At 37.5% G+C, this 19,190-nt stretch overlaps 1 protein-coding gene across 7 annotated transcripts; it reads right to left on the reverse strand.

Moving 5' to 3' along the window:
* Positions 1–406: 406 nt before the first annotated feature.
* On the reverse strand, positions 407–18,580 carry LOC143875617 (uncharacterized). Of its 7 annotated transcripts, none has more exons than XM_077377253.1 (9): positions 18,434–18,580; positions 9,065–9,434; positions 8,793–8,966; positions 8,505–8,711; positions 8,353–8,406; positions 6,016–6,152; positions 1,128–1,638; positions 852–1,019; positions 407–719 (listed from the first exon to the last, which is right to left on the reverse strand). In XM_077377253.1, the coding sequence occupies exons 2-6, from the start codon at positions 9,426–9,428 to the stop codon at positions 6,061–6,063; spliced, it is 891 nt and encodes a 296-aa protein (XP_077233368.1). In that variant the 5' UTR covers positions 9,429–9,434; positions 18,434–18,580; the 3' UTR covers positions 407–719; positions 852–1,019; positions 1,128–1,638; positions 6,016–6,060. The 7 variants fall into 7 exon arrangements, with proteins under 7 accessions (XP_077233368.1, XP_077233359.1, XP_077233351.1 ...); XM_077377244.1 differs by adding an exon at positions 9,912–9,957 and having other exon boundaries at positions 407–1,019; positions 9,065–9,430; positions 18,434–18,550; XM_077377236.1 differs by adding an exon at positions 9,912–9,957 and having other exon boundaries at positions 407–1,019; positions 18,434–18,550.
* Between the last annotated feature and the right edge of the window lie 610 nt (positions 18,581–19,190).

Consider the following 19,190-nt stretch of genomic DNA (forward strand, 5'->3'; position numbering starts at 1 on the left):
ACTTGTGCATCATAGACAGTAGAAGAGTACTGTAATGCAATAACATTGCATGCATGAGCAAATATTCAAGTCTCAACCTTATCACACAAGTCATTAAATTTGAAAGTCAAATAGGTAACAACATCCCTCCAGAAACACAAGATCCATTATTGAATATTCATAGGTCATCTGCAACAATTCCTTTTCAAGTTAGTAAAACTCACGCACGATGTGTCTAGTGAAGAGATCATTTTCGAGTATTCTGACATCTCTAAGATGTAGAGTATTCTCAATCACCTACTAATTATATGCTTAAACAGTGACATGGATCCTGAATTCTATGGAAGTGGAAATTGGCAAAAAACCATGCTAAGGATATGAGGCCTGAATGATCTAGCAATTTGCAAATTTGAATACAAAGGCAAAATGATAGTGAATTTTAGAATAACATTTATATGCTGCAAAGCTAGGATCACAGAAATCATCAAATTTAGTACATTTTGATAGCATCTAATATACATTCTGACACAAGCATTGTAACATTTAAAACCCTTCAGGACTGGGATACATCTCCAATAAGATCCCTGAAGTTACAGATGTAATAAAAATACCACTAAGCCTCGCTACGATTTCTAATGACTACAACTGGATAAGAATCTTGAAGCAGTAGGAACCAATAATGAACCAGCCAGTGAGGATAAGCACTAAGGAAGACAGACCAAGCAATAATATCCAGCCACCTAATATAAGCCCCATGAAGAGTACTATGAGAAATAGTAACAAAGATATCACAATAGATGTTTTATTCACCCAACGGCCGTTCAGGAAAATCAGAGCTGTTAAGTTCACCATATTCAATTGGCCATGCTCACCATATAATAATTTGTTCAGATTATGTGCAACATAGGAATGGAAGTTGGAAGTTATAGATTGTGGAGTCTGTGCTGAAATTCCTGTGTGCTCTTCCGCAGCACATAATTGATAATCCCAAGTCATCTCCTTTTCGGGTTCGGTTTGCTTATAGCTACAAAGTTGTATGCCTAATGAAAGGAAAAAAGAAGCACTGTAAGGTGATGAAGAAACAACACAAAAATCACCACAAACCAAAGAGAGAATTAAAAATCGAAAGGAAATGAGAAATAACATACATTTTCTTAATTTATTTGGATGTATTTGCCACTGCTCCAAATGCAACACTGTCGACGCACAAAGTTGGGCCCAGCAAAATCGAAGATGACTCCATCCTCGATAAAAGATACTACCAGTACCAGCTATTAAAAGAACAGGAAAAGGAGTCCACGATAAGCAGCATTGAACCTAGCTCTTTTTGGATCAACTTGCATTTACGGCATAGTTTTCTTGAGCATCAGCTCACTATCAACGGCCTCTACTTTTTTTTCTTTAAGTAACAGAAGCTTTATTAAAATTGCTCAAAACAAATACATCGCAGGGGGGACAAGGCATCCCACCAACATAGTACTCGTTAGACCACATCTCCACAAAATAGCAATTTCATGGTACCCCCCATACACCACACCATCAAATAGAGATACACCACATGGAGAGGTACCACCGCCCAATGAAGAAGCTTCTATCAACGGCTTCTATTGATCGCATTGCATAACATTCCTCAGCTTGTCTAACTTCACATAATGTATACTGCAATAAAATGTTAATGGTTAGACATATTTTCTCCCAAAGGGGTATGGAACATTCTTTTTTTTCATCACTCTAGCTCTGAATTTCGAAAAAAATAAAGAACAGCAAAATAGACATCTGATCTAGAAAAATACTAATAGCCATAAGAAATACAGTTCCAAAAGAGTATGACACTATTATCATCTACTTGGGTAATTTTGTGTTGTGGGTTCCACGAAAAAGCAATATTCCACATCGGAAAAAATGAAAGGATGTGGTGGCTTATAAGGGAATGGGCACCCTACTCTTAATGGCTAGCTTTTAAGGGTGAGTTCTACCTGGGTCTCAACAAATGGTATCAGCAAGGTTTCAAATTTCGGTTTCGGAATGCGTTTCGGTCCTCACCGAAACCGAAATTTCGGGGCTGAAATTTTGAAATTTCAGCCGAAATCCGACGAAACCATTAAAATTAAGATTTTATTCCATACCAAATTTCAGCCGAAATTACCGAAATTTCGGTAGTTTCGGTAATTTCGGTCGAAATTTCGGGAAAATGTTATATAATTTAAAAAATCGAGATTTTTGCTTGGATTTCCTTAAATTTCGGACGAAATTTCGGAAATAGTGAAATTTCGACCGGTCGAAATAATGTAACGTTTCGGGTATCCCCAATTCCGGTTTCGGGGTTGACCGAAACCCGAAATTTTAGTCCGAAATTTTGGATTTCGGTCGAAATTTAAAACCATGGGTATCAGAGATGGAGCGTGGTAACTCATGTGTGCCTTCGAGGAAGGAAAAAGTCACTCGGGGAAGATCTCGGTAACCCATGTGCGCGTCTCCGAGGACGGAAAAGTCCCTTAGAGAAGATCTCGTAGTTCCCAAGTTGTTGTCGCGAAGAGGGGCGAGATTGTCCACGTTGCTTCCACATGGAAGGGGAGATTGTTGGGGGTTCCACGCAAAAGAAAGATCCCACATCAGAAAAATGAAAGGATGTGGTGGCCTTACAAGGGAATGGGCACCCCCCCCAATGGCTAGCTTTTAAGGGTGCGTTCTACCCGGGTCCTAACAGCACGAAATCTGTCCCCAAATGTGACCCAAAACAGACTTGATTGTAAACTTACCGTGCAAATCCTCAACACAAAACCTAGCATTCCTAGATGAGACGTCTTCTTTAATCCTTGTCATATTTGTATCTAACTCTCTTCCTTGTAATAAAAAAAACATAAGATAAATAATAAAAAATAAAAAAATGCATAACAAATCTAGTAAGTCCAGAGACTTGAATTCATTGTTGCAAATGTTTCTTAAGTTTAGTTGGTCTCCCATTAGGATTTTCCCAGGGAGAATACACCACAAGAAAGTAGTCGCCCCTGGAGAAGCCAGAGAATCTCAAATTTTGGGAAAGTACAAAAACTATGAACATTGGATAAGACCATATAGTAAGATTTAACAGAGAATACCCCACATTAATCAAGCTTATAGATAAACTCATCCTAGTGTTTGTTAGGCAATAGATATAGATCATGTAGCTTTTTGGATAGAATGAGGAATTCCTTTGAGGCCTAAGGAAAGCCCCTTCCCTTAGGAAGGGAATGATCAAAGATGATCTTTCCTTTCTTCTCCATCAGATCTTGTTCAATAGTTGATATGGGAGTTGCAAATTCATCTTTGATAACTAAGGTAATTTCTCCTTCTGTATTCCATGTATTGGGTTTTCACAAAAAAAATATGGAAGATGGTCCAAATCGTCCAATTTCACATTGAGGGTTATCATCTATTTCTTCATGTTTTGCGCAGTTTCTCCTCCTCTTCACTTTGTAATTCCCTAGCATTCAGAAGAGAAAAAAACTCATACGTATTTCTAAATTCACTAATTAAAATTATTGTTACATGATTGCATATCCTTGGCTCTGGCAAACTTAAAAAATTGAAAATTTGCTAGATCCATAAAATCCCTACCACAATTGTGATATCTCCTTGCTGCTCTTCTAATGTGATTATCATTTTATTGACTAGTAGAGCTGATGTGGAACACTCATAACCCACTTTATATGGAAAGAGGAGGAAAAATAAGAAAGTAAGAGGAAGTAGAAAAGAAATAGTGGAGAGTAAATAAGCTAACCCCGTATCGCACATGTTTTTTATAATATTCACTTCAGAAAAATTACATAGCATGCCATTAGGTCCATACAATGATGGGTCCTATCAAACTAAAGCAAATAAACTAAACACCTAAAGAGTCACATTGAAACATAACTTTGATGGAACCCAGACTAATTTAACTTTCTAACATTCCCACTCAAGATGAAGCACAGCTGCACAGATAAAAATATGCGCAGCTTGAAACAACTGGCAAAACAACCACATAAATCGCATAACAGCACACAAAGATAATAATGATCTTCACAGGAAGGCATAATAGCCCACAGAAATGCCTTAAAGTCGTTTGGCACAAGGTTTCAGTTTCCAGTTTCGGTTTCAGTTTCAATCATCAACAAATCGAAAATATTTCGGTTTCAATATGAAATTTTGGCCAAAATCTTGTAAAATTGCGGAAACATTTCGGTACGAAGTCACGGCTGAAATCCAGGAAATATTCTTCACCACTGATTTTTCTCTTAACTTTTTGTGATTTTTTTTTTTTGGAAATATCTTAAATGAATCTCATTGTTCTTCTCTTCTCTGCGGATGGAGTTGATTTTTGTCAGAGTTTCTGTTGAAATATCAACAGAATCTTTTTTCTGAAAAGTGCATGTTTCACATATTTCGACCGAAACATTAACAAAATCCTGAAATTTCGAATGAAATTACGAAATTTCGAGCAAGAACTGGTAATTTTCCGAATCCAAGTGGATTTCATTTCAAACAGTATGTAGAAGCCGAAAATGAAATATTTCAGCTGAAAAGAAATGTTTCGTCCGAAATTTAAAACCATGACTTTGGTAAAAGGAAATGATGGCCGAGGATTTCAAGAAGGAAGTAGATGGAATAAAAGTAGATTAGAGCTTTGAAAAACTACACACAAGGATTAGGGTTTCAAAAAGAACTAAGATTAGGGTTTAAAGAAAGAACTAGGAATATAATTTCAAAAATATGGGTTTAAGAGAAGGGTTAGAATATAACAAAATATGGATCATTGATTACTGTGCACTGTGTATAGATGCTGGTGAGTCTGTTGATCATCTCTTACTCCATTGTAAGATGGCAAGAGAGGTTTGGGGCAAACACTTCTCAGATTTGGGATAGCTTGGGTTTTCCCGGAAAAGTTCATGGAGTTATTAGAAAGTTGGGAAGGGGTGCCTTGGAAAAATAAAGGCAAAATTTTGTGGAAGGTATCCTTTTTGGCACGGTATGGGTACTTTGGAAGGAACGGAATGCAAGAATATTTAAGGGTGTAACTAAGGGATCCCAATTCTTTTTCAATAAGGTGATTGCTGTCACTATATCATGCGCGAGAACCCTAGAGTGCTTTAGATTTGTATCGGCGTATGAGTTGTGGTATACTGGCATGAGTGGAAAGAAATATGCGTTGGTTTAGTATTAAACCCAAGATTGTACGAGGATGGACACCCCCAGTACAAGATGCACTTAAACTAAATTTTTGTGGTTCCAGTTTGGGCAACCCCGGACCCTCGAGTATTGGGGGTTTACTAAGGGATGCAGCAGGGAGGGTCATACGGGCATTTAGCGGTCCGATTGGGGTGGCAGACCCTAACGAGGCGGAAGTCCGGGCTATTCATCAGGGAATAAAATTGCTTCAAAATGTGGATTTGAATAAGGTGGTGATAAAAGGTGATTCTCTTAATGTTATTACATGGCTAAGAGGCTTACATGTGGCCCCTTGGAGATTTGTAGCCCTCTTTGACAAGATTCAGAACTGTTTGGGATCGGCATCGGTTTCATTCAGCCATGTCAGACGTATGGCTAATGAGGAGGCCGATAGGTTGGCTAGAGAAGGGGTATCCAAGGAAAGCATTGAACTCTTTGTTTACCTTCCGCCCTAAGTTGTATTGTTTGCTCTTTATTTCTCTTCCATATAATTGATTCTCTTTGTACCTGGGGGACCTTCTCAGTCTCCTTTCTTTTAATGAAATAGTTTACCATTCAAATAAAAAGATAAGGGTTAGAATAAAGATTCACACAAATAAGATATTTACTTAAGTTTTTGGACAAATAGGGTTTAGAGATATAAAAACTTCCAAACAGATCTAGGGAACATGCTTAGGGCTGAAATTTTGAATAGATTGATGGTTAGGGTGTAGAAAGAAGTTAAGAAGGGATAAAAAATATTGAACAGAAATTAGGCTAGGGTTTTGAACTTGCATTTCAAGTAGACCTAAGGTTAGAATGGTAGAAAGTAGAGACAAGAGATGTAGTGTTCCTATTTGATGAACATACCTTTTGGCTTTTAGGTTCTTGATCTCATACCTCATCCGGCAAGATCTAGAATGATGGCTTTGATACAATTGGTATGCCTCCATTAAGTTCATCACCATTATTACTATCACCTCTGTTGACTTCAAAACTTCGTCTATCTGCATTAAAAAGATACAATTAGTTAAATTCTTTAATTGAATTTAAATATATATATATATATATATATATATATATATATATGTGAGGAAAAGGATTGTGCGCTCGAGTGCACCTAAGCTTAGGTGCGCTCGACTGCCAAATCACATAGGTCCCACATTTTTTGTGCTGATCCAAACCATTCATTTGCAACGCCCCATCATAGATAGGGTGTGCACCAAAAATAGGTCCATTGAATCATCCTAACCGGAGTGCAAAAATAGGCAGATTTGTGGACAAACAGAGTCTGTCCATTTTGACCTCCACAAATGGATGGGTTAGGATGATACTATGGAGCTAATTTTTGGTACATACTCCATCTATGTAAGGGCCTTTCAAATGAATGCTTTGGATCATCCTAACAAAGTGGGCCCACCTAAGCTTGGTGCGCTCAACGCACAATCCTTTGCCTCTCTCTCTCTCTCTCTCTCTCTCTCTCTCTCTCTCTCTCTCTCTATATATATATATATATATAGAGAGAGAGAGAGAGAGAGAGAAAAGGGTTGCTGCGCTCGAGCACAAAAATAGGGGGTGGGGCCATTGGGGGTGATCCTAAGCATTCATTTGGAAGGCCTCATCATGGATGGGGGGCCTACCAAAAATCAGCCCCATTGGATGACCAATGGGTGTCCATTTGTGGGGCCCAAAATGGACAGATACTGTTTGTCCACAAATCTGGCCATTTTTTGCCCCAGAAATGGACACCCTAAGGTGATCCAATGGAGCTGATTTTTGGTGGACACCCTACCCATGAAAGGGCCCATCAAATGAATGCTTTGGATCCCACCCAAAATGTGGCCCCACCATGTTTCTGTGCTCGAGCGCAGCAAATGCATGCTCATTTATATATATAGAGAGAGGAAAAGGATTGTACGCTCGAGTGTACCTAACCTTAGGTACACTCGAGTGCCAAATCACATGGGTCCCACATTTTTTTTTGTCATCTAAACCATTCATTTGCAAGGCCCCATCATAGATAGGGTGCATACCAAAAATCAGCTCCATAGGATCATCCTAACCCATCCATTTGTGGAGGCCAAAATGGACAGACACTGTTTGTCCACAAATCTGCCCATTTTGCCCTCCAGTTTTGGAGGGGTTAGGATGATTCAATGGTGCTGATTTTTGGTACACACCCTATCTATGATGGGGCCTTGCAAATGAATGGTTTAGATGACCAAAAAAAATGTGGGACCCATGTGATTTGGCACTCGAGCGTACCTAAGGTTAGGTACACTCGAGCGTACAATCCTTTTCCTCATATATATATATATATATATATATATATATATATATATATATATATGAGGAAAATGATTGTGAGCTTGAAGCTCATATAGCTTATATGAGCTTGAGGGCCCAAACACATGGGTCCCACATTTTTTGTGGTGATCCAAACCATTCATTTGCAAGGCCCCATTATAGATAGGGTGTGTACCAAAAGTCAGTTCCATTGGATCATCCTAACCCCTCGAAAAGCGGAGGGCAAAAATGGGCAGATTTGTGGCAAACAGTGTCTGTCCATTTTGCCATCCACTTTTGGATGGGTTAGGATGATCCAATGGAGCTGATTTTTTGTACACACCCTATCTATGTAAGGGCCTGTCAAATGAATGGTTTGGATCATCATAACAATGTGGGCCCACATGTATTTGGCCCTCAAGCTCATATAAGCTATATGAGCTTCAAGCTCACAATCATTTTCCTCTATATATATATATATATATATATATATATATATATAGAGAGAGAGAGAGAGAGGAAAGTGAAGCTGCACACTCGTGTTAGCTACACCGACGGCTTAAAATACAGTGGGCCCACATTGTTTGGGTGATCCAAACCATGATAGGCCCTCACATTGATAGGGTGTGCCCTAAAAATCAACTCCATAGGATCATCCCAACCCTTCAAGCTGTGGAGGCAAAAATGGACAGATTTGTGAAGGTTTTTACACGTCCATTTTTGCCTCCACAAATCGTAGGGTTGGGATGATCCTATGGAGCTGATTTTTGGGCACAACCTATCTATGTGAGGGCCCCTCAAATGAATGGTTTGCATCACCCAAACAATGTGGGGCCCACTGTATTTTAAGCCGTCGGTGTAGCTAAGTTAGCTACACGAGTGTGTAGCTACACTTTTCTCATATATATATTGTCGATATACCCTCATCTGTTGACTCGCTTGCAGTTTCCTCGTCATTCTCAACAGCACTTTCACCTACAAGCAATTAATATTCATAATAATTAAATTAAAACTGCAATACTTTTATTCATAAACACAATAATCTAGGTAACTGATGAAGATGATTTCAGTACCATGGTTCATCTCTTGTACAACTACGTCTGCAACAATCCTTTCAACATTTTGTTTATCATCACATTGAAATTTTGTTTCTCTATGATCATTGGTTATTGTTCTAGCTTGGCATCTTATATGACTCAGACGTATTCTTTGTTGTCCATGCACAATATTCTCATGAATTTGGTCTACACTGATATTTTCCACCTCAATGTGATTTTCACCTTCAAGCATTATAAATCAATAATAAATTATTGAAAAATATACAAAATCGATACAAAAAATTAAAAAATCTCGATATTTACCTACATCCATGGGCTGTATTGTTACACTTGGAACATCAATGGTACCTATTCCCAAAGCATATCTTTGTTCGTTGTTTATTCTCCGGGCTTCACGCTTTACATGAATCAAGCGTATTCTTTGTCCAACATGTCTAATACTTTGACTTGAGTCTCCCATTTTGATAATTACTTGACCTATATTAATTCAAACAAAGATATTTGAGAAATTGTGAAGAAAACCTTTAAAAATAAATAAATATATCAATCTTTTTATCTTTGAAGATAATACTTACCTTCACTATCATTCATAGTTTCCTCCACATTGCTTGTACTTTGTGGTAATTCTTCAATGTTCTCAGTGTTTCCAATTTGATAATTTCTTTGTTCTCTATTTATTTTTCCTTCTCGTAAAAGCCTTGACATTTTTCTTCGATGCCTTTGCTGTTGCAATTGCTCATCTGTCATGTTTTCTCTTCTTTGGCGTGCAAGATGGCGTCGATGTTCCCTTTGTTGAACTCTTTGTTCATCACTCATAAGCATTCTTCTTCGTCTTTCAGCCAATCGACGACGTTGTCTTCGCATCTCAATAGTTTGTATGCATCTTTCTCTTCCTCCAGCACACACTTGATTCTCTTGTTCATTGTGTGTTCCATCCATATCTATCTGAATTTCAGTCATTTTATTTACTTTATGTGTGATTAAAATTGTCAAATGTTAATCATATAATGTGTAATGCAATTGTAAACTAAACAATACAGGCCTTCTTACTTCTTGGTTACAATATACAATGCTTAATGATCAAATAAAAATTGAAATAGTTATTCAACATCTCATCATACAATAGAGAGAATAATGAATTCCATAGTACCACCTAAAATTTCAATGAATGAAGATGAAATATTCTTTTTATTTACTTTATGTATGACTGGAAGCGCCAAATGTAAATCACATAACGCAATACAATTACAAACTAAACACCTCTGACCTTCATACTTTTTAGTTATAATACGCATTGCTTAGAGATCGAATAAAAATTGAAATAGTTATTCAACATATCATTATGCAAAAGATGCAGTGATAAGTTTCATAGTATTACAGTATTACCTAAACTTAAGATGGATGGAGATGAACAATTCGTACCTTTCAAATTTTGTCAAGCATCACAAATTAAATTGAGCTTTTAAACCTTGCAATCCAAAGTTCCAAACAAACAATAATATAATAAGAACATATATTGCTCAAAGAAATTGAATATAATGACTTCCTACAAATAATATGATTTTTTTTTAATCCCAACTCCATAATTGCACTTATAATTTTATTGCTAGTCATTGCATCTACCTGTGTAAAATGGACACCACCAATTTAAAGAGTTTTGCGTGGAAATTGAGAATTTAAAAATCTAAGATGTTAAAGTTTAAATTCAAAATTAATAAATATAATTAGAGATATCACACTATAAAGATGCATTATTTGAAATTGAGTAGTCCCCTTTTATCTTTTTAAAATATTTTATTTATTATTTTTATTTTTTCAATACATTTTGTTTTAGAAAGCTTTAATAATTTAAATTTAAAATTTTTAAGCTTCTTTTTCTAATTTAATTTCATGCACATCCAGTTCTGGACATTAAGAGTATCACCCATTCAAAGTGTCTTGTGTGGAGAGAGAGAGAGAGAGAGAGAGAGAGCGTGCTAAAAATGAATATTTTTAGGGTTCCTAAACTCTTTTTTTTTTAATGGTTTTTAGGGTTTCTAAACTAACAAAAAAAAAATTGGTTTTCCTAAACAAACAAACTTTTATTCAATAATTTATTGGTTTTCCTGGTTTTGTATTTTAAATTTTTGATAATTAATATTTTATAATTATTTTATTTTTATATTGTTAACAAACTATTGTCTAATGGATTTTATCTACTTGGAACAATAATACTAACAATCATGGATGAACCAAGTACGGCTAACTCAATTAGAACCAATAAATAGCAAAAACATTGCAATAATGTAAGGAAACCACTACGCACAAACATGATAAGCTCATCATTACATGTTTGATTGTCCGTATAAGAATGAGGACTTTCTTTTAATCCAGTTAAAACTAATTTTAGAATTTAAAAATTAATACAGAGGTAATACAACAATGGACAGCATTTTCCAAGTTAGAATTGTAATCCCATATCTTCAATTTAGAACATTTAGGCACAAAACAGACCACAATCTTCACCCTGTTGGTGCAATGGGCTGGTGTCTTGCCAGAAAATATGCTAAGAAGAATGGTTCCAGCCTTGGGAGTCCTAGACCTGCCAGTGTTGGAGGCCTTCTTTGTGAACATAGCGAAATTTTGAGTTAAATTTTGATGGTTCCAGCCTTGGGAATCCTAGGCCTGCTGGTGTTGGAGGTCTTCTATGTGAACATAGCGAAATCATGAGGTGGGCTTACTAGAGACTGTTAAAGTATAAAAGATAAATAACGCCTTTCTCCAACAGCTTAAGCTTTTGGAGAAGTTGGTAAGTTTACATGGTATCAGAGCGGGTCGATCGGACCTGACCACAACCTTAGAAAATCCGTCCTCCGGCGGACGGCCAATCTAGCCGTCTGCTGGGCCACCAACCGTTGAAAAACCATTTCGATTTCCTCTTTGTTTATTCTATTTTTACCTAAAATCTCTCATTTATTGGATTCTTTTACCTACTGCAACAGAACCTAAACACCATCATTTTCTCTTGAGCATCTCTCGACCTTGCACCTGTCACAGATTAAGCCGAAGATGCCATCCCTTCATCCAACGGCAGTGTAGATCAGTAGCGTCCAAGCCCATTGGGCCCAAAATCCTTGAGGATTCCTCTTCTACTGGACAAAATCCTCTCCTTGGAGAGATTTTCTGCTACTTGATTATATGCTCGTTGCCTCGTTGTGAGATTCGAGACTAGTGAAGACTCAGATTTCCCGGTAATGTTACCGTAGAACATATTTAGTTTGGAGATGCAATCATAGCATTTATGGACACTTGGCATGCTCATGCATATATGAGTCTTGGAATGCTCATTTTTTGTCCACCTGTGAAAAGGGAGAGAGAGATGTACAGAATGGTAATGATAAATTTCACCCCCTCCATTTTTCTTACTCACCTGTTTCCTTTGGTCCTTAGGAATACAAATTCTATAGTTGGGACTTTTTTCAATCTTGTTTCTCAAATATTATCATTTACCTTTTAGTCATCCCCCTTTATTGAAGGGATTTCCTTTTGGTTCCAGGGGGTCTGCAATGGGTTTATTGAAGAGTAGAGGTAGAAATCAGCAACACTACTTCCATTCGTGCACCGATTTCTTTTGTGGTTTGAAAAATGCCCTATCTAATATGCCCTTCTCTAAATTGATAATTACACCCCAATTTCTTATCATTTCCTATCTAATCTACTTGTCCAAGTCCATTTAAAGAAGGATCTGATATTTGAAACCCTTTTGTATACACACTATTCGAATATTCTTTTCAAAATTGTCTGACCTTTGATGTTTGCCAATGATTGTTGTCCTTGAGCCGTTTGGTTGTCGTTCCTTCCCATCTTCTTTTTCTTCTAAATCTTCATTCTCCAAACTATTTCAGTTGAGGCGCCTCTTTAAGGTGTGCCTGAAATAAAAATATTTACTCTGCTCAGTTGAGGTACTTCAGTCCCTTATGACCCTTGGAGTGCGTGCCTGAGAGAGTTGTTTGGCCCATCGGGCTCATTCTCGCCAATATTGGCATTGGTCCATAGTGACCCATTTCATGTAGACTCGTCCACAGGGGCCTTGAGTCTCATCTAGCCTATTGTGGCTTCCTTTCGGCGACCGGCATTGACGTACATTTGGCAAGAAGCATCAATCAACGTTAATGGACCTTCTTCATCAACCTGATGTGTGTTACACTAGAAGATTCGGCAGTATGCCGCTATGTGTGTTGGGGACATTTTTTTGTAATCAATTTGAGATTTTATTTTATTTTATTTTTTTTGCAAACGTATAAAGATTTTCAATCAATATACGTTTGAGGGGGAGTGTTAAGATTTGTAAATCGGATCATGATAAGATCTGGTCGTTTATAATTTGGTGGTAGATTAGGGGAGTTGGTTTAGATTAGGATGTGGTGGATTAGGGAAGTTGGTTTAGATTAGGATGATCTTTCTATCTTATCTCTCATGTTTATCTTCAAGTGCTTATTTAAGCACTGATTATCTTAAGTGTAACACATCTCAGATTAATAGAAAATCTCATAATTTTACATGGTATCAAAGCCAAAGGTCTCAAGTTCAAACCTCCCGGATAGAAAAAATCCACATGGGCCACGTGTTTGCCAAGTGGGCCACACGTGCGGAGGAGTGTTAAAGTATAAAAGATAAATAACGCCTTTATCCAACAGCTTAAGCTTTTGGAGAAGTTGGTAAGTTAACAGAGACCATTGGGATGGTCGGACTTGACCTTTGCAAAAGTACAGGCTCTCCAGGCTAGGATCCGCTTCATAGACGGAAGTGATTTAGACCATATATGATGCAGGTGATTAAAAGGGAAGAAGAAGAAAGAAGACCATAAGAACACAACCAAGAGAAGAAGGAAACGAGAGTAATGCTCAACCAAATTGATATATTATCAATAACATAGTTCTAAAACTCCCCTTGCGTCATCGTAGACTCTCCCAAGTCGACTCCCTTTTCCATTGGCCCTTTTTTTTAAATAGTAGCCAATAATATTAAAAGAGGAGACCGAAAGGTCAACGTACAAGATAAGAAAAAGAATACAACATCACTACTAAATCTGCTACTATAATGGTCACGGCAGGAAAGCATCAAAGGAAATTGGTTAATGCTTCTTCTCTGGCTAAGCTATCCGCCACTTGATTAGAAGAGCGACGAACATGATGGAATACCACCTCAAGAGTCCTCACCCAATCAAACATTTTGTCAAACCACCTATCAAATCTCCATGGTGGTTCATGGGGGCCCTTTGATCCATCGGATGACATTCAAAGAATCTCCTTCTACTATAAAGGTGGATGCTATGGTATACGGCTCCCACCTCCGCCTCCATAGCATCCACCGTTCCAATAGACCCTGCAAAGGCCCAAAGAACCCCTTCGAGCTCATTCCTTATAACACCCACAACTCGGGCCGGACCTGGGTTCCCCAAGCTAGAGCCGTCAAAGTTGAGCTTTAGGGAAACAATAGGAGGGGGTTCCCATTCTTAAGCAGGTATCTGTTTGATTTCTGCACTGTCGCAAATATCCCTCCATCTTTCCTATAGATCATAGGTAGGTACAAATCTGAAAATACGGAGAGGCTTCACCCATGATATCACTAGAGCAATCATCTTTATAAATAAGTAAGAGGGGCTCTTGGCTTTTCCTTTAAAGACCCTAGCATTTCTCTCCTTCCAAATCACCCACAATGTTGCTAGGAAACGCACTTGCAAAGAACTTTACCTCTTTCATTCCACGGATTAGCCGACCATCATGATAGGAGATCTACGAGTGATGCATGAAACACCCAAGAGATGCCAAACCTTCTTAGAAGCTACTCCAGATTTCTCTAGCAAAGTTACAATGAATGAATAAATGATTGACCGATTCCCCCGCTTAAGGAAAGGCACAATGATCAATAGTAAGAAACTTTCTTTCTCTAAGAAAGTCCACTGTCCACTGTCAGGAATCTTTCTATGAGCGCTGCCCATCCAAAATGTGCAAATTCTAGGTGGTGCCTGGAAGGTCCACACTCTAGCTATCCTAGAGGACACTAGACTAGTCACTAGATAATGATAGAATGATTTTATTGAGAATTTGCCAAATGTATTCCAGATCAAAACTGTTTTGTCTTCCCCATCCTGTTTAATTAAGACCTCTTCAAGCAACTCCAGAAGCCTCACTGCCGATCGCAGTTCAAGATCAAAGAAGCTCCTTCTGAACTGTGGGTTCCAAACATGGTTTTAAATTTCGGCCGAAATCCAAAGTGTGGACCGAAACCGAAATTTCGAATTTCGGTCTTTACCAAATTTTGTCTTTTTTTATTTTAAAAAAAATATTGTCACAAAATTTCGGTCCAGAATTTCGGAATTTTGGTCCGAAAATTCGAAAATTTGGTTTGCAATTTTGAACTAAAGTACCAAATTTCGGATTTCGAGGTCCGAAATTGGTACCGAAACCGAAATTTAAAACCTTGGTTCCAAGCAACTCTACCACTTCTTCTTTACAAGTTATCCTTTACAAAACTATCCTTACCTCTGTAGCCACAACAAACAAGTCTGAGAACATATCTTTAAGTTATCCCTTTTCCATTAGTGTTTCGCGTTTTGTCACCGTGTTCCGCATTTTGCCCTACAGAGTCAAGTATGGAGAGGGCAATAGAAGAGGGAACTGTTCATGGTTTAAAGGACCTATTATTTCCGGCAATTGCAATGGCGTCTTTATGTCTTCATGTTCAAAAAAACAAGATTGTTTAGATCCGATGGGACTAAATCTTATCAATCTCTTGATACAAGCACCTCCGGAGGTAACCACATACTTATCGATGATTTCAATTCCATTCACGATAGAAATGAAAAAGATTCAAGTCAACAAAGAAAGGAAAGGACTCTTCTCACTCAGTGAGTAGAAAGTTGAGTCAATAAAAACCAGGGAAGCAGGATTCGTACCTGAGGGTGGGGATTCGCGATTCCCCGAATCGCGAATCAGAATCGTGATTTGATTCGATTCCCCGATTCTAGGGAATCCCGAATCAATTCCATCGGAACCCCGATTCCCCATTTTGGAAACCCCGATTCCCAATTTTAGGAACCTCAATTCCCAATTTATGGAAACCCCGATTCCCACTTTATAGGAACCCCGATTCCCAAGCGAATCCCTAGCGAATCCCAACTCCCCAGCGACTCCCGGCGAATCCCCGGCGAATCTCCGTCGACTCTCTGCAAACACACGATTCCCGCTTCCAACCATCCCAGGAGCCTTCGATTCCCGCTTTCGAATCCCGAATCGAATCCCGCTTTCGATTCCCGCCCTGGCAACCTTTGATAAAAACTCCTTTGATTCTCACGGGTTATGACCGCGTCGACCGAGTACTCAGCCGTGTCAACCGCGCTCTTGGCCGCATTTTGACCCACATCCGCATTTTTTGAACACTAATAAGTAATATAAGTTTGTCCAAAATCCCCAACTCCATCGCATACAGCACATTTTATAGAATTCTTCCATGGGAATCTCCCCACAACATTAACTACTACAATTTTCAACACTAATTACTAGACTTAAAGAAACACAACTTACTAGACTTAGTTAATGAAACTCAACTTACTAGACACTAGTTAATGAAGCACAACTTACTAGACCTCTTAATGAAATACAACTTACTAGCACTAATAAATGAGGTAGTCGTAGAAAAGTCTTACATACATTCATTACAAAACAACCTCGGTGGAGTACCCAAGCACCTAGGCGTGACATGGCTGCCATGTTTGCACTGCATCCATACAATTGTTGAAGATGATTACCATAATGTGATTAAATGGATGATCAACAGAGTAGACTACCCCTGGAGATGTTTAGACACAAATTGAGGATATCTTTGACAAAGTCGAGGGTCATTCTATCAAATTTCAACATACTTGGACATCGGCCAACTCTGAGGCTGATCAGTAAGCGTGATGAAACAGAAGTGCCTTAGCTGTCTTTGACTACCTTCCTCCTTGAGTTGTTTTTCTTATTTTCTTGTTTTTCTATTTTTCTTTTAGCTATATTGACCATCTTGGTCCATGACCTCCTACCTTTGTTTTAATATAATTTTCTTTACCGTTCCAAACAAATTTGACACATCGGACAACCGAATCCATGCAGTCACTGTTCAATTCCAATGGATGGTCAATCATTTGCGACCACCCCCATACCTCTCCCATTTTGTGATCCACACACAAAATAACAATTTGAAAAATCATCAAAAATCTAATAAATGAATATTTAGAAATTAGTAAAAATAATACTAATGTAAAAAATGAATGAAACTTTCCTTATGAAAAACTTTTGATCATTAAAAATACTAAATAAAAAAATGAGAAACAAATAAATGGAAATAATAACTCAAGAAATTACAGAATCAACAATTTAAGAATTAACAATATCAATGACCTTGTAAATTAAAATTAGTAATATGTTTAAAATTTGATGAAAATAAATAATTAACAAATAAAATCTAATAAATTAATTTTATGAATTATTAAAAGCCAAAAAAATAAAAAAGAGTTTCGAATTGCCTGGTATTCCACCAATGAGTAACCCAAGGTTTCCGACTTTTATTAAATGAGAGAGATCCACCAGGGCATAAAGACTATAGATCCAAAATATGAGAGGGGAGTCAATGCTTTCTTTTTTGGCACTTTTTTTTGAAGCATGTAGTGGGAACAAAACTTAGGAACTCTCTCGTAGATTATTTTTACCATTTTCCTCCTGCGGATAATAGGAATTTCTCGAATCTTTACCCAAATCAATTCGTTTGTTGTTTCAGAGAAAGGGAAATGAGAATAATTAATTTGGATCCGGGTACCTTTGTTCTTTTCTTATTTTGGTTACGTGCATCACGCGTACCTTTTTTTACAAGTAACAATCTTTAATAAATAAATAAAAGTCCCTTTGTCACAGGCCGGCCTATTACAGGATTGAAAGTGCATGACATTGGTGCTTCCCTTGCTCCTTCTGAATACATGCATTGTTCAATAGATAAAGATGAGAAGAAACTCTCTTGCAAATGATACTCTCAATTTGAAGGTTAGAATGGCCCTAATAATCTGAGTCACTTGAGATTCTTGCTCAAGTTTTAGAAATTTCCACAACTCAGGATCTGTGGAAGTATCTTCATGAGACTCGTGCACAATAATCTGAGTCACAAATGATGTATCTACCCGGACTAAAGGAGCTACAAAATTGGTTTCAAATATCAGCTGAAAACATGTTGGTTTCAGCAAACATGTTTCAGATTTGATCTCCACTCTATGGAAGTATCATTATCACAATATGTGATCACAAATTTCGGCCGACAGGGATGGATTTCGGTGGCAATTAGATCATGTCAACAGAAACGCTACCAAGGAGTATAAAGAGTTCTAGATTTAAGTTGACATGTTAAAATCGCAACTGAAATCGATTAAAAACATTGGGTTTTTTGACATCTTTGTTAGGCAAGTGTTTATTTTGAGGTTTTTTTTTTTTTTTTCTCCTCGCTTCTTCGATTAAGGTGCAAATGCATCAACAAACTGCTGATTTGATGTATCTGCACATGGATTAGTGTGTGAAATTTCATCTGTATGACTTTTTTGTATTACAAAATATGGAATTATAAAAAAAATGCCCCATCAGTGTCTACAAATATTCAGATTATTCTTATCCCCATGTTGTCTATTCTCCTATGTAATAAATTTAAGCAACATCTATAGAATCACAACTACATGATAAGGGAAACCATCAAAACTAAAAATCTAAAGTTCACCCACTATTTATAACAATGTAATAGAGATTCAAATATAAGAAATTCAAAGAAAAGAAGCCCAATAGCCTTTCAATCAAGAGGAAGCAAGAAAAGAAGAAATTTTATGCCCACAAAAAGGAGATATTCTCGAAGAAAAGAGAAGAAAAGAAGAGGAAAGAGGAGAAATTTACAGAGAATAAGAAAATCCACTGCACCGTAGACGGAATCTACTTTTTTGGGTTGCCGAAGCTTCTCGAAGACGAAGGGTTTTGCCAGGGTTTTTTTCAAGGGACCGATCCAGTTTGTTCTTTTCGGTCTATGAGTTTTTATATGGCAGCCGCACGTACATGCAAGTATTTTTATAAAGATTCGCACGTATATACGAGTAATTTTAGAAAGGGAAGTGATATCCTAATACTAGCCGAGATTTTATATGGTGTAAGCCCTTATGGTCCCGTATCTTTCAAAAAGTACTGTACGGACCACATCATACGGTGATCCAAACCGTCCATAATGTGAAACACAACGTAAATATGTTGTTCCCCAAAATTCATTTCCATTGGATGATCCTAGCCCTCCGATCTACAGAGGAGCTGCATATTTGGAAATGATTTTTGGGGAACAGCCTATTTAAGCTGTGTTCCATCCAAGGTTTTAAATTTCGGTTTCGGTATCTATTTCGGACCCCACAGAAATCCGAAATTTGGTATTAAGCTTCGAAATTTCCGACCGAAATTTCGAACATTTTTTTTTTTTTAAATGCCATTTTCTCAAAAATTCGAACCGAAATAGCTGAAACTTCGGATCGAAATTCCAAAATTTCGGGAAATTTCGGTTTCGATCCCCACAGAAATCCAAAATTTCGGATTTCAGTTGAAATTTTAAACCATGGCTCCATCTTATGGACAGTTTGGATCATCCTATGATGTGATCCGTATAGTACTTTTT

This window comes from Tasmannia lanceolata, unplaced genomic scaffold (assembly GCF_043159265.1).
Source record: "Tasmannia lanceolata isolate RefF3 unplaced genomic scaffold, GAP_Taslan_0.1 ptg000002l, whole genome shotgun sequence".
Lineage (NCBI taxonomy): Eukaryota > Viridiplantae > Streptophyta > Magnoliopsida > Canellales > Winteraceae > Tasmannia > Tasmannia lanceolata.